This window comes from Epinephelus lanceolatus, chromosome 24, assembly GCF_041903045.1.
Source record: "Epinephelus lanceolatus isolate andai-2023 chromosome 24, ASM4190304v1, whole genome shotgun sequence".
Lineage (NCBI taxonomy): Eukaryota > Metazoa > Chordata > Actinopteri > Perciformes > Serranidae > Epinephelus > Epinephelus lanceolatus.
Window position 1 is genome coordinate 803,789 of NC_135757.1, and position 13,658 is coordinate 817,446.

Here is a 13,658-nt window from a genome sequence, read left to right on the forward strand (position 1 = left end):
TATATTTAGCTGTTAGCAGGTACCTGTTAGCTGCTGGCAGTTAGCTACCTATTTTTTTTTTTTTATTTTAATGTTTTTCATTTGAACGAAGGTGATGTTAAAGGTTGTTTCATAAATGTGAAGCATTGAATTTTTGCTCTTTCAGACATGAGTTGTAATGAAGGACACCTGTGCTTGTGATGTCAGAGTAGAACACGTACAAATACACAAGTTTACAGCCTCATATTTCCTCTAAAATATGACGTTTAAAGACAGATATTTTGTTACAGTAGCCTCACGTACTGAAGTTAAGAGCAGGACCATTAAACACAGTATGTAGTTGAGTATCACACAGATAGACGGACGGACAGACGGACGGACAGACAGAGAGATGTCCTACCTGCTCGTCTCCAGCGCTGCTCTCTTGCAGTTGTTTCCCTCAGACAAACAAACAGACAAACAGACAGAAGGACAGACAGCTGCTTATGTAACATCTGCTGAGCCTGTACTGACCCGGCAGCTCAGATCAATAATCAATACGTGTGATCGACACACAGCTCTGCACTGACACATGGTGGAGATAAAACTTAGTGTGACATCACAGGAAGTGACAGACCATGGAGGTGTTTTCTACCTGGAGACAAAGAGTCCTGATACACACTGAGGGTGTCACAGCACAGGACGCAGCGACTCACACAGGGACGGTCCATGAGGGCTGCACAGAGGAGGAAAACAAGCGCTCCCTCTGCTGTGTGATGTCGCTCATTACACAGGAACCTGCTGTGAGGTCATCACAGCTCCAACAGCTGTTTACATGTTGTTGTTTACTGGTTTGGAACAGAGAGGAGGCGTTTCCTCTGTGTTGGTCTAAACCTGCTGAAGCTCCACCACCATCATCATCATCATCATCACCACCATCATCATGAATGAGTGTGAATATAAAGGAGTGTACGGCGAGCAGGTGACAGATCAGAGTTTGACTTTATTTAGACTCACGTGGTCGACCTGACACTCAGCACAGATCAGTACTTAAAGGTTAAAGGTTCAGTCCGTCCACCTCACTGACCCCGCCCACAAACAGTCCCCCTAGCTCCGCCTCCAGCTCCTGCAGGTGGGAGGGGCTGAATGTGTCCACAGCGCCGGCCGTCTCCCCCAGCGTCCTCCACCAGGGCAGCCTGCTGGCCTGCAGTGCCACATTGTGGGCGTCACGGGCACGGGCGGCGATGGGACCCGAGGGGCTTAGGAAGGAGTCGGCGTCTGTCGGCGTGACGACCGAGAGGGGCGGGGCATCTGTAAAAGACAGAGACAGTTTATTGAAGCTGGAGACGTTTGTGTTTAATGAAGAAGAAAATGAAGTGTTTGCTGTTACGAAGACAACTTCCTGTGTGTGTGTGTGTGTGTGTGTGTGTGTGAGACCTCGGAGCAGCTCCAGCTGTGTGTGTGTGTGAGCCAGCAGAGCCTCCACCCTCTGCTCCTCCCTCCCTCGACGCTCTCCTCTCTGCAGCTCCGACAGCAGCAGCAGCTGCACCTCCTCGTGGAGACGCTCACACTCCTGACGGGACACACGTGACGACTACACACACACACAGAGCATCATGGGTAATGTGTCAGACACACAGCCGGTGTGTTGTCATGTTGTGGTAGTAAACATTAAGGTTTCTTACAGAATGTAGACGGACGTGTTCCTCCACCTGTCTCTTTAGCTCCGCCCTCCGGCTGTCTGTCAAACCGCTCTGACCAATCCAGAAAGACGTGGTGGGCGGGGCCTTTGCTGCTTGCCGTTTCTGTAGAAAGTGACGCACCTGGAACAGAGAGATGACATCAGTCATCTGCAGACCAGGTGACTGTGTGTGTGTGTGTGTGTGTGTGTGTACCGCTCTCTGCAGCGTCCTGGCGGCCTGCTGCCGTCTGTGTGTGTCTCTCTGTGTGTCGTTGTTGTAGCGCCGTCTCTCTCTGAAGCCTCTCCAGGAGCTCTGGATCAACACGGCCGCCCGGCGCTCACACTCCTGCAGGTAACACTGCACCTGGTCTGCACACACACACACACACACACACACACAGAGTCAGGTGATGTAAACCTATGGAATAAAAACAGAACTGAAGCTGTGTGTGTCCCACAGTTACGGATCAACCTTCAGGTATAAATCAAATCTACAAGTACAAGTAGTTTCGACTTTCATTTGACATGTTCCTGTGAAAAGCCAATCAGGATGCTGAGATCAAATGCTAAATCAAACCATCAGAGACCTAGAGGCCAAAGAACAACAACAACAGAAATCTTTTCACCAAAATATATTTGTAATATTTCTCTGTAATTTTCTGTTCAAATGAATCCGGGCGAATGTGACAGGCTTTAGGTTCCGGGGTAAAAACCGGCACCTCCCCCACAACGGCGTTCTGCTGACTCTGATTGGCTTACAGTGCTGTCAATCTCGTTTTACTGGGTATAACGTCATTCTATTGGCTCTAACGAATCAAACGAGGTGTCAATCACTCAAATCGACCAATCCGTTGCGGAGATAGAGCCTCCAATGCACAGAACAGAAAATGTGCTTCACATATAGATGGTGTGTGTGTGTGTGTGTGTGTGTGTGTGTGTGGTCAGTTTGGAGTGTGAAATACATGACAAAAACAAAACAGACAGTTGTGTGTACAAGATAGAGACAGTTTAAACGTGGCGATTCTGTGCATTCTGTTCAGTATGCACAATAAATGCACCTGTAATACAGCGTAGTCTGCTGCCTCGCGCGCATCAGATTCAAGCTAACGTCAGAAGAAGGGTGGGGCCCCTACTAAGGGGGTTTCAGAGCTGCAGAGGTGCCGTTGCACTGGGAGGTTTAAGATGGTTGTAGTATACTTATCAGGCTTTTTTATATATTGTAAATGGATGTTTTATAAACAGCTAATACTTTAAGAATGTCGGCTAGTTTTACTTGGAATGTGTTATTTATTGGTTAATTGGCCAACATCTGATCAAACTGCACAGTATGTGGCCCATAAACTAAAATTACTTTGTATTAAAAAAAAAGGACAGAACACAGGAAAATTTGTTGTGAAATCCACGTTACTGTAAACAGTAGAATTACATTCAGGTCAAATCATTAACATTTTTACTGTGACTGACAAACACCATAACAAGTAGACATCCAACCAACATTTCTTGCTGGATGTTGAAGGCAGAAGTACGTTTTTTATTTTTATAAATGTATTTTACATTTTTGACACACACAGCTTCAGTTCTGTGTTTACTGTTTTGTACCTGTGAAAATATGATGCGTAACTTCAAAACATTTTCATGATTGTGCAAATCTTTTTCATGTGTTCACAAAATGTCATGCCCAGCTACAGATCTCTGCACAGATTCAAAACTAAAATTCATTTCTTCAAATATTTTTTAACAAATTCACAGATTTGAATGCAAGCACACAAAACTTTTCCACACGTTTACAAGACTTATGAAACACCTCCGAGTGTGTGTGTGTGTGTGTGTGTGTGAGTGTGTGTGTGTGTGTACCAGGAGGAAGGAGCTGCAGCAGTCGTCTCTGTTTCTGGTGGAACTCCCGTCTCGCCTGCTGACGTCTCACACACACCTAACACACACATTTAAGGGGGGGGAGTTTGTTACGACTTCCTAAGTGCTTCTACAGTGTTTGACTTGTGAGGACACGGGCACTGTCCTCACAAGTCACTGGTGTCTTCATAAGGTGCGTGTGAATACCAGTGAAATGTCCTCATATACCAGTCGTACCAACGCACACACAGGTATTACTACAGCAGCTGTACCTACACTGCAGCGTAACTCTCACCTGATACTTCAGCTCCTCCTCCCATCGCTGCGCCTCCTTCTGTTGCTGCTGCTGCCTCCTCCGCGCCCTGACACACACACACACACACACACACACACACACACACAGTGCGCTGTTAAACGTCACCACATAAAGACATGACAGACAGACAGACAGACAGACAGCGACCTGTATCTCCTCTGCAGCGTACTAACGGCTCTGTTCAGGCTCTTCACTCTGCGTCTGGTCTGATACGACCTCCACGCCGCCTGGATCACACACGCCGCCCGCACACGGTCAGCACACACCTGCACACAGAGGGGAGGGGTCAGAGGTCGGCAGGTAGACCAGGTGCTTTACATCCTGCGATAGACAGACGGACGGACAGACCTGGGGCCGACTCCTCGAGTCAGACTGGATGAGTGCGATCAGCTGATCCACGTCCTGGTCAAAGCCCCGCCCCCTCCAGTCTTTGTCCAGTAGGCTGTCCAGACCTACAGAGACAGCGTGACCTTTGACCCTCGCTACATGTGACCCAGAGGTTACTGATGTCATTAATGTGACCTCTGACCTCTGAAGCTGAGGAGGAGGGGCTGCAGCCGCGCCTCCTGCTGACTGGCCATGAGGAGGATCAGTCTGACAGAGGCCCCGCCCACCGAGGGGTCAGCGTTGACTGCTAATTGGCCGACGGCCTCGTTAAGGAGCAACAGGACGGAGTGGTCGCTCAGCCCGGACAGGAAGTCCCTGCAGAGACAGAGAGACAGAGAGAGAGAGAGACAGCTTCACCTCCAACCTGGAACAGTACAGATAATTAAAACAAACAAACAAACAAACAAAAACAGAGAAAATTAAAATAAAACAAAACAACAACAGTTTTAAATCTGACAGAATATTTCAGATTTTGTTCCCATTATTATCGGTCTGTGTGTGTGTGTGTGTGTGTGTGTGTGTGTGTGTGTTACCTGCTGGCTGTGCAGGTTTGGATCCACATCTGGACACAGAGCAGAGACACGCTGACATCATCGCACATCTGGATCTGCTCATAGTGCAGGGAGCTGAGAACTGGACAGACAGGTGGACAGACAGGTGGACACAGACAGGTGGACAGTGTTTGTGTGTGTGGGATGGAGACATCAGGCTGTAGATACACACTCTGCAGTGTCAGCACACACACGGAAATTCACCAAGTTTGAATCAACAGACGCAGACTGACCCTGAACTGTGAGCTGAGTGTGAGCTCGGAGCAGCCAACACACTGAATCCATCACCTTCCTGAGGAGAGACAGGCACTGAAGGACACACACACACACACACACACACACACACACACACATACACACACACACACACACACACATACACAGGTTGACTCCAGACCTTCAACACTGCACTGATACGTTGTGGTTTTGAAGACACGGCGTCTCACCTCTGCCCGCCTCATCAGCTGACTGGCCAATGACAGGAGGCCGTCCACGACAGACGGCAGGAACAGCCTGTGATAGGCCTGCGACTGATCAGCAGGCTCCGCCCCCACACAACAGGAACTGGACACACGGACAGGTAAACAGAGCGCACATGAACACCTTCAGTCCACTGTGCAAAGTCGACCCAGACACAAGTGTTTGTTTGTTTGTTTGTTTGTTTGTTTATGAAAAATCTTTCAAAATGTAAAATATCCAAAAACATGAATCATTTCAAATACAGTCCATTAAACTGCAACAATAAATAGAACAATTTAAAATATTCAAATATTAAAAATGTTTTCAATCGTTTAAAATGTTTAATTGACTAAATTAACTTAAAACATGTTTTTAACGGCAAAATTAGGACTAATTCAAAATTTTTTTACTAAACTTAAATGTAATATTTTTTAAAATGTTAACTATTTTAATGAATTATTTAAAACATAAAAACACATTGTCAGAAGTGTAATATCTTAAAAATCATTCAAAATGTCTTAAAATACAATTTAAAAACTTAAAACACTCAAAAATATTTTTAAAATATTTATTTTCTACAAATACTTTAATTTAAAATGTATTAGATTTAAAGCACTGAAAAATGTTCAGAATAATGTTCATTTAAATTCTGATAAAAATAAAAAATTACTTTTTTTTAATGAATCATGACATTTTCAAAAATGTAAAATATTTAAAATTATTTAAAATATAACATAAAAGACTAAAAAGGACCTGTTACAGTAAAATATAATAAATTTAAATAAATGTAAAAGGTTCAAAATCCAGAAAATAAAAATAAAACATGTAAATCTTCGTCAAAAAAATTACTGATTTAAAACGTAAAAACATTTTTAAATATTCTTTATATTTTAGATAAATCAATATACTGAAAATAACAAAAAGGACTGTCAAAATATTTTAATTTTTATTTTATTTTCTCATCATAAGAAAATGTAAAAAAAGACATTGACGGTTTTCAAGAACGTTTTTGTCAGTTTTGCCAAATGTTAAAAGAACACTTGTTTCATTATTTTAAATATTTTTGAAAATGAAAAATTAATTTCTATAAATTTTAAATACAAAATTATATATTTCAAATGTTTATCAATTAAAATCTTTACTGAACGTAAAAAACTGCAATATTTGTTAAAATATTGCAGTTTTTTTAATGAATTGTGACATTTTCAAAAGTGTAAAATTATTTAAAATTATTTAAAATACAACTTAAAGACTAAAAAGGACCTGTTACATTAAAATATAATACATTTAAAGACAAAAAAATGTAAACCTTTGTAAAATTATAACTAATTTAAAATACTGGGACATTTTTCAAAAAATATCAAAATACTTAAAAGTATGTCAAACACTGTCAAAACATTTGAATATTTAAAATAATAATACTTTCACAGTTCTGTAATGAAACTAAAGACAGTACAAATAATTTAAAATCAATTTAAATAATTTTAAATGAATTATGTTTTTGAAGACTTGTGTTTGCAATCAGTGGAAAATGTTTAGTCCAGCTGAGTCTCCAGTCAATGACCACTGTGGTACCTGGTGAACTGGGCGAGTGTGGCGGCGGCGCCCCAGTTGCCCTGCAGCCCTCTGGGCCCCAGAGTGAGGAGGAGGACGCAGTGACTCAGGACACCGCTCAGATACAACTGAGACTTCACACGAGTCAACACACGGCTGTCTGTCTGCAGCGCCGCCGAGTTCAGAGCCTCTGACAGACAGACAGACAGACAGACAGACACAAGCATAACTCATCATGTTTGTGGTTGGAAACAAGATGGTCGTCACTCAGCCCTGACATGCAGACACCCACTGTTTAAGCCGTGGTTCAGCAGGATGACCTTCTGCTCCGGGCTCCGCTCTTCATCCTCCAGCTGCCTCCTCAGCTCTGCCACCACAGCCTCCTCCTCCTCCTCCTCCATCGGCTTCATCCTCACTGTGAACACAGACAGGTTATCAGGAGAGGAGAAACTCCTCTGACATCACTCACACCAGACTCCATTCAGAAATCACACGATTTAAACAACGGCGTCCTATTTGTTCCCTGTACTCAATGAAAGGATCTACTTCCGCCTCTGTGCATCACTGAGCAGGGGGAACTCTTCTGACATCACTCACACCAGACTCCATTCAGAAAAAGCACGATTTAAGCCACAGCTTCCCACAAGTGTCCCCTCCGTGTGGCTCACTCCACAGCCCGTGTGTGTGCGTGTGCGTGTGTGTGTGTGGCTCACCTGCCGATGTTCTCAGACTCTGATGAGGTCACAGCTAAGATAGCACCTGTCAGCGCTACCGCCGGTTAGCCTTGTTTAAGCGTGTTAGCTAGCTAACTGCTAAGTGTTAGTGTTAGTTAATAAAAGAGGCGGTTTAACGGTCGCGGTCACGTCGACTCGGTCACGGTTTAAGAAACGTTTTCAGAAAACGCCGCGGAGCCGCGCAGACAACGCGCTCCGGCTGGTTAGCACAGTTAGCTGTTAGCTAGCTAGGAGGAAGCGGACGCTCTTCTGTTTCTACGGTGACGTGACGTCATCACGCTGCGACGGCGCATCCCCCTGCACCAAAGGATCACCGGAAGTCAATAAATTTATTTATCTGTTTTAAAAAGCACATAAATAAACAAATAAATAAACAATGACACAAAATCTGATTCATTAACATTGAAAACTGCATTAAAAATCAATAAACGGAAACACGCAGCCTACATGTGATGCAGATGATTAAACAGGGACTGTAAATGAGAGGAAATGCTCAGGTAACAAACAGATGATTTCCGGTGGAGCAGCTGAAACCTGCAGTGTCGTATCATAATCAAATTAAATATTAATATAATAAAAGTGCAAACAGCCTTATTCAGGATCATAAAGCTCTGTGGTGTTGTTCAGGCTGCTGTGTGTTGATCTGGCCTCTGGGTGGCGCTGTGGACCTTCACTTTCATTCACTTTGAATTCAAGACGCTGTTATTAAAATGTCTCTATCCACGTTATTTTCTATTTTAAACTAAACTTTCCAAATGATTTATTATCTTTGCTCATTAATATGATTTAATGACACATTACTTTCAGTTTCCTTCCCGTTTTCATACAGTCAGTACTGTACTTATGACACTTGAATTAAATTATATTAAAAAATGTATCAAGTTGAATCCTTGCACATATAGCTCCTCAAATGAGCCTTCATCAGGGTTGAGGTCCAAACAGTCTGAACACAAGTATATAATACATACTGACAATGTGACATCAATTAGTGATTAGAACATGGGGCACACCTGTGTCTTGCAGAAAACAAAATAATCATAGCAACAATGATTGGGTACCCAATAAAGTAAAACAAAAAGTAGTATTAACACTGAAAATAGAGAAAAAATGAGAAAAACTTAGGAATTAACTGGAAGCAGTGTGTGGAGGCGATGTCCAGAGAGAGTCCTAGGAGAGAACAGAGCCCTCCAAGGGCGATGCCAACTGTGGACCAAAAGAAGAGAATACTCATAGTTTACAGAGGGAGGATACTCAGGTAACAAAAAGACCACAAGGAGCATAAAAGAGGAACTTTACAGAAGCCCTATGAAGAACAATGTAGTTTATAAAATCAACCTCACAATAAATGAAACACTAGATGGAGCCAGACTAACTGGGCAGAGTACAGAACCATCTGCCATGAACTCATAGGAACAGAGAGAAGTCAATGTTCTCGTCCAGCCCCTACAGAAAAGATATGTTTCAGCACTCAATACAGCACTGTGTCTCACAAGATCAAAAACATCTTTAAAAAGAACTGGTCCATTTTGCATAGTGAGCCTGTCTTGACAGCTGTCTTTCCTGATCCTCCAGCTTGGCCCCCACACTCTGGGACAAGTTGGGTCGGAGCCATCCGCCCTCCACCCCCTCAGTTTCCCCCTGGCTGCAACGTCCAGTCGACAACTTCAGGTGTGGCAGCATGTCTTCTGTGAAAAAATCTGCCATTTTAAAAGCTTTGCCAACTGTAATACTGCGTATGTGGTTTATAGACTTGAATGTGAGTGTGGCTGCTTTTATATTGGACGGACGAAACGTAGGCTTAAGGATAGACTGGCTGAACATAAATATGCTATACGTACTAACAGTCCTAACTATCCCATGGCCAATCATTTCAAAGCTGCTGGACACACAAACTGTAACTCAGTGAGGTCATCAACAAGTCTGTCGGAGGAGGGGACAGACTTAAACGTCTTCTTCAGTGAGAAACCTTCTGGATAGTTACTCTGAGAGCGACCACCTTTCCAGGTCTGAATGAAGACTTTTTTGTAGTGGAAGTGTATCCTGAGCTGCCATCATTGTAAGAGACAACCCAACTGCCAGAAAAACAATGTGGCATTGTTAGTTTGTGAAAACGAAAGTTAGGTTACATTTGCGTTTTATTATGTAGCAGATACACTGAAACTTTATGTTCCAACAGCGCTGCTGTGAAAGTGTTGTTAGGGTTAGACACAAAAAGCACTTGTTTATGATGAGGAAAAGATTACGTTTGGGTTTAAAACACCTGGTTTCAAGGGGCATAATCCCTGCTGGAAAAGCAGTGAAGTCTCTGTAGAAAAACTTCCACGTTTTGTGCCACCATCCTGGCAGGAAGAACAGCGATGGGTCACTAAAAAGCAACTATGTTTGGCGCCTTAAAGGCAAAGTCAGCTGATACACTACGTCACTTGAGAAACACGTTATGATTCATATGAAGTGTGCAGGTGTAGCATGTTAGTGGTTTGCAGAAACGTACAATGCCAACATTTTCTTTTGGTGACTGGGCTGTAAGAGAACACCGTTTACTATAAGGGACTGTGAGAAAGTTATTAGTATGGAGAGGAAGCTGAACCTTCTGGAAAAGGGTTCTCCTTTCAGTGCATTTAGCTTTGACATGTGCGCGGCTGAGGACATTAGTACTGTAACCTCTATATTTAAATCTTTGTAGCATGTCACTGGCTTGTAGATCAAAATCATCCTCTTGGTCGCAAATTCGCCTCAACCTCTGGAGCTGTCCAAAGGGGATGTTAGCGATGAGGCTGAAGGGGCGGAAGCTATCAGCCCTGAAGATCGTGTTGCGATCAGTGTTTTTTTTAAAAATTGATGTGTGAACACAGAACATTGAGATCTTTGAAAATCTTCAAATCCAGAAAGTGTAATTGTGATTTACTATAATCTATGCTGAACTTGAGATTGTCATTGGTTGAGTTAATGTACTTATCAAAGTCCAGAAGCTCTTGTTCAGTGCCGCTGAAGATCATGAATAAATCATCAGTGTATCTGCTGTACCATATTATCTTGTCCAGAAAGGGACTGGCTTCACTGTAAATGTGTCTCCCTTCCCATAAGCCAAGAAAGAGTCCAGCATAGCTTGGGACATAAGCGACTCCTCCCATGGCAGGCAGTCCCCTTTTGCTGCCTGAAGAGCTTCTCCTGAAAGAGAAGTACATTACTTTTGAGTGTCCATTCAGTCAGTGTGACAATGAAGCCACTAGGGGGCATGCTGTGTTCAGGTCATTGCTGAAGGTAGTGTTTAAGTGCCTCCAGACCAAGGACTTTCTGCTATTAGAAAATTATGTTCCTTTTCTGTTATCCATTTTCCTTCTTAGCATTGCCCACCAGCTCTTTCAGTTCCTGTCTCATAGTGACCAAGGGGTTGGAGGTTAAAGGCAGGTAGTAGACCAGTTGTTCAGTTGGCGTAGAGCCTCTTTAATATATTATTCCGTACCCCAGACAACTGTGGCACCTCCCTTGTCAGCCATCTTTATCACCAACTGGTCATCCTGGTCCTGAAGCCATTGTAAAGCTTGATGTTCACTCCTCGTGATTGTTGTTGATGGGGAAATAGTAGATTTGGGTCTGAGGGGCTGGTGGCTGTGGACTGCTCTGAGTCAGGTGAGGCTCTGGACGTAGTACTGTGGAATTTTGGCTAGACCAAACCTTTAAATGGAGGTTTCTGTAGAACCTAAACAAGTCCACCTTTGTTTTAAATTCACTTGCTGAGTGTGTGGGCGCCTGAGGTTTCATCCTCTGGGCCCTCCTTGTCTTCCTTGTTTTCTGAGGCCTGCTGTGTGCTGGTCTACAAAATCAGAGGAGTGGGTGGTGGAGGTGCTGGAGATGTCCTCATGCTTGCTGCTTGGCAAGTGCAAAGAGACCTGCAAGACACAGGTGTGCCCCATGTTCTAATCACTAATTGATGTCACATTGTCAGTATGTATTATATACTTGTGTTCAGACTGTTTGGACCTCAACCCTGATGAAGGCTCATTTGAGGAGCTGAAACACTGTTTTTAACTTTGTACCAGCCATGCCACAATAAAGGCTTTTTAACTTTTTTCTAAAACAGAGCTGCTTTGGTTTTTCAAGTTACTGTCCTGCATTTAACTCTGACTGCTTCCTTTTTTGGTATGTGCAAGGACTCAACATGATACATTTTCTGAAGCTGCTTTGCACCCTCACCAAAGAGCACCTGTTTTACTGGTTTTACCTGAAGATCCACGCAGCACTTCCTTCATTTACTTTCTACATATGTGTAGTTATTTTTGGCACTTGCTGACTTTATAAATTTTTATTTGGGTGCTGTTTTCTTCTTTTACTTATTGTGATCAGTTTACTTTTAAGAATTTATTGTTATTGGCATTGTTATTATTGTTTATTATATATAATATGAATATACGTGTAAACATAAAGAGATGAATATAAAATGAAAGTAAAAATATATAACACGAAATACAATACACTAAATCAATATAAATAAACACTAAATTAAAAAATAAAACATAATAAAATAAATAAAAATGATACTGAAATTACAGACTAACAACAATGAAAAACAGAAAAAATGAATAAAAATAAAATGAAGTAAAATAAAATTTAAAAAATATATATAAAAAAATAAACCGAAAAATAATGAATGAAAACAAAGAAACAGAATGTTAATATCACCTGGACCTGTGTTAATGTGACCTGGACCTGTGTTAATGTGACCTGGACCTGTGTTAATATCACCTGGACCTGTGTTAATGTGACCTGGACCTGTGTTAATATCATCTGGACCTGTGTTAATATTACCTGGACCTGTGTTAATGTGACCTGGACCTGTGTTAATATCACCTGGACCTGTGTTAATATCATCTGGACCTGTGTTAATATCATCTGGACCTGTGTTAATATCACCTGGACCTGTGTTAATGTGACCTGGACCTGTGTTAATATCACCTGGACCTGTGTTAATGTGACCTGGACCTGTGTTAATGTGACCTGGACCTGTGTTAATATCACCTGGACCTGTGTTAATATCATCTGGACCTGTGTTAATATCACCTGGACCTGTGTTAATATCACCTGGACCTGTGTTAATGTGACCTGGACCTGTGTTAATATCACCTGGACCTGTGTTAATATCATCTGGACCTGTGTTAATATCACCTGGACCTGTGTTAATATCACCTGGACCTGTGTTAATATCACCTGGACCTGTGTTAATGTGACCTGGACCTGTGTTAATATCATCTGGACCTGTGTTAATATCATCTGGACCTGTGTTAATGTGACCTGGACCTGTGTTAATATCACCTGGACCTGTGTTAATATCACCTGGACCTGTGTTAATGTGACCTGGACCTGTGTTAATATCACCTGGACCTGTGTTAATATCATCTGGACCTGTGTTAATGTGACCTGGACCTGTGTTAATATCACCTGGACCTGTGTTAATATCATCTGGACCTGTGTTAATGTGACCTGGACCTGTGTTAATATCACCTGGACCTGTGTTAATATCACCTGGACCTGTGTTAATGTGACCTGGACCTGTGTTAATGTGACCTGGACCTGTGTTAATATCACCTGGACCTGTGTTAATATCACCTGGACCTGTGTTAATATCACCTGGACCTGTGTTAATATCACCTGGACCTGTGTTAATGTGACCTGGACCTGTGTTAATGTGACCTGGACCTGTGTTAATATCACCTGGACCTGTGTTAATATCATCTGGACCTGTGTTAATATCACCTGGACCTGTGTTAATGTGACCTGGACCTGTGTTAATATCACCTGGACCTGTGTTAATATCATCTGGACCTGTGTTAATATCACCTGGACCTGTGTTAATATCACCTGGACCTGTGTTAATATCATCTGGACCTGTGTTAATGTGACCTGGACCTGTGTTAATATCATCTGGACCTGTGTTAATGTGACCTGGACCTGTGTTAATATCACCTGGACCTGTGTTAATATCATCTGGACCTGTGTTAATATCATCTGGACCTGTGTTAATGTGACCTGGACCTGTGTTAATGTGACCTGGACCTGTGTTAATATCATCTGGACCTGTGTTAATGTGACCTGGACCTGTGTTAATGTGACCTGGACCTGTGTTAATATCATCTGGACCTGTGTTAATATCACCTGGACCTGTGTTAATG

At 42.6% G+C, this 13,658-nt stretch overlaps 1 protein-coding gene across 2 annotated transcripts; it reads right to left on the reverse strand.

Annotated features, from left to right (window-relative positions):
• Positions 1 to 941: 941 nt before the first annotated feature.
• Positions 942 to 7,756, reverse strand: iqcb1 (IQ motif containing B1). 2 transcript variants are annotated; one of them, XM_033615885.2, is made up of 15 exons: positions 7,471 to 7,756; positions 7,050 to 7,172; positions 6,779 to 6,947; positions 5,191 to 5,308; positions 4,978 to 5,053; positions 4,727 to 4,826; positions 4,336 to 4,508; positions 4,155 to 4,258; positions 3,954 to 4,072; positions 3,786 to 3,852; positions 3,494 to 3,569; positions 1,854 to 2,008; positions 1,644 to 1,781; positions 1,396 to 1,552; positions 942 to 1,269 (listed from the first exon to the last, which is right to left on the reverse strand). In XM_033615885.2, exons 2-15 carry the CDS (start codon positions 7,165 to 7,167, stop codon positions 1,016 to 1,018), a joined length of 1,824 nt encoding a protein of 607 aa, XP_033471776.2. In that variant the 5' UTR covers positions 7,168 to 7,172; positions 7,471 to 7,756; the 3' UTR covers positions 942 to 1,015. The 2 variants fall into 2 exon arrangements, with proteins under 2 accessions (XP_033471776.2, XP_033471777.2); XM_033615886.2 differs by lacking the exon at positions 7,471 to 7,756 and adding an exon at positions 7,355 to 7,407.
• Between the last annotated feature and the right edge of the window lie 5,902 nt (positions 7,757 to 13,658).

Excerpts from the sequence above, each read along its gene's own strand:
- iqcb1 (XM_033615885.2), bottom strand. The coding sequence starts at position 7,167 with ATGAAGCCGATGGAGGAGGAGGAGGAGGAGGCTGTGGTGGCAGAGCTG. Across the intron at positions 4,073-4,154 it reads ACTCGAGGAGTCGGCCCCAG|GTGTGTGCTGACCGTGTGCG; the intron begins GTCTGTCCGTCC and ends CTCTGTGTGCAG. Across the intron at positions 1,553-1,643 it reads AACACGTCCGTCTACATTCT|TCGTCACGTGTGTCCCGTCA; the intron begins GTAAGAAACCTT and ends GTGTGTGTGTAG.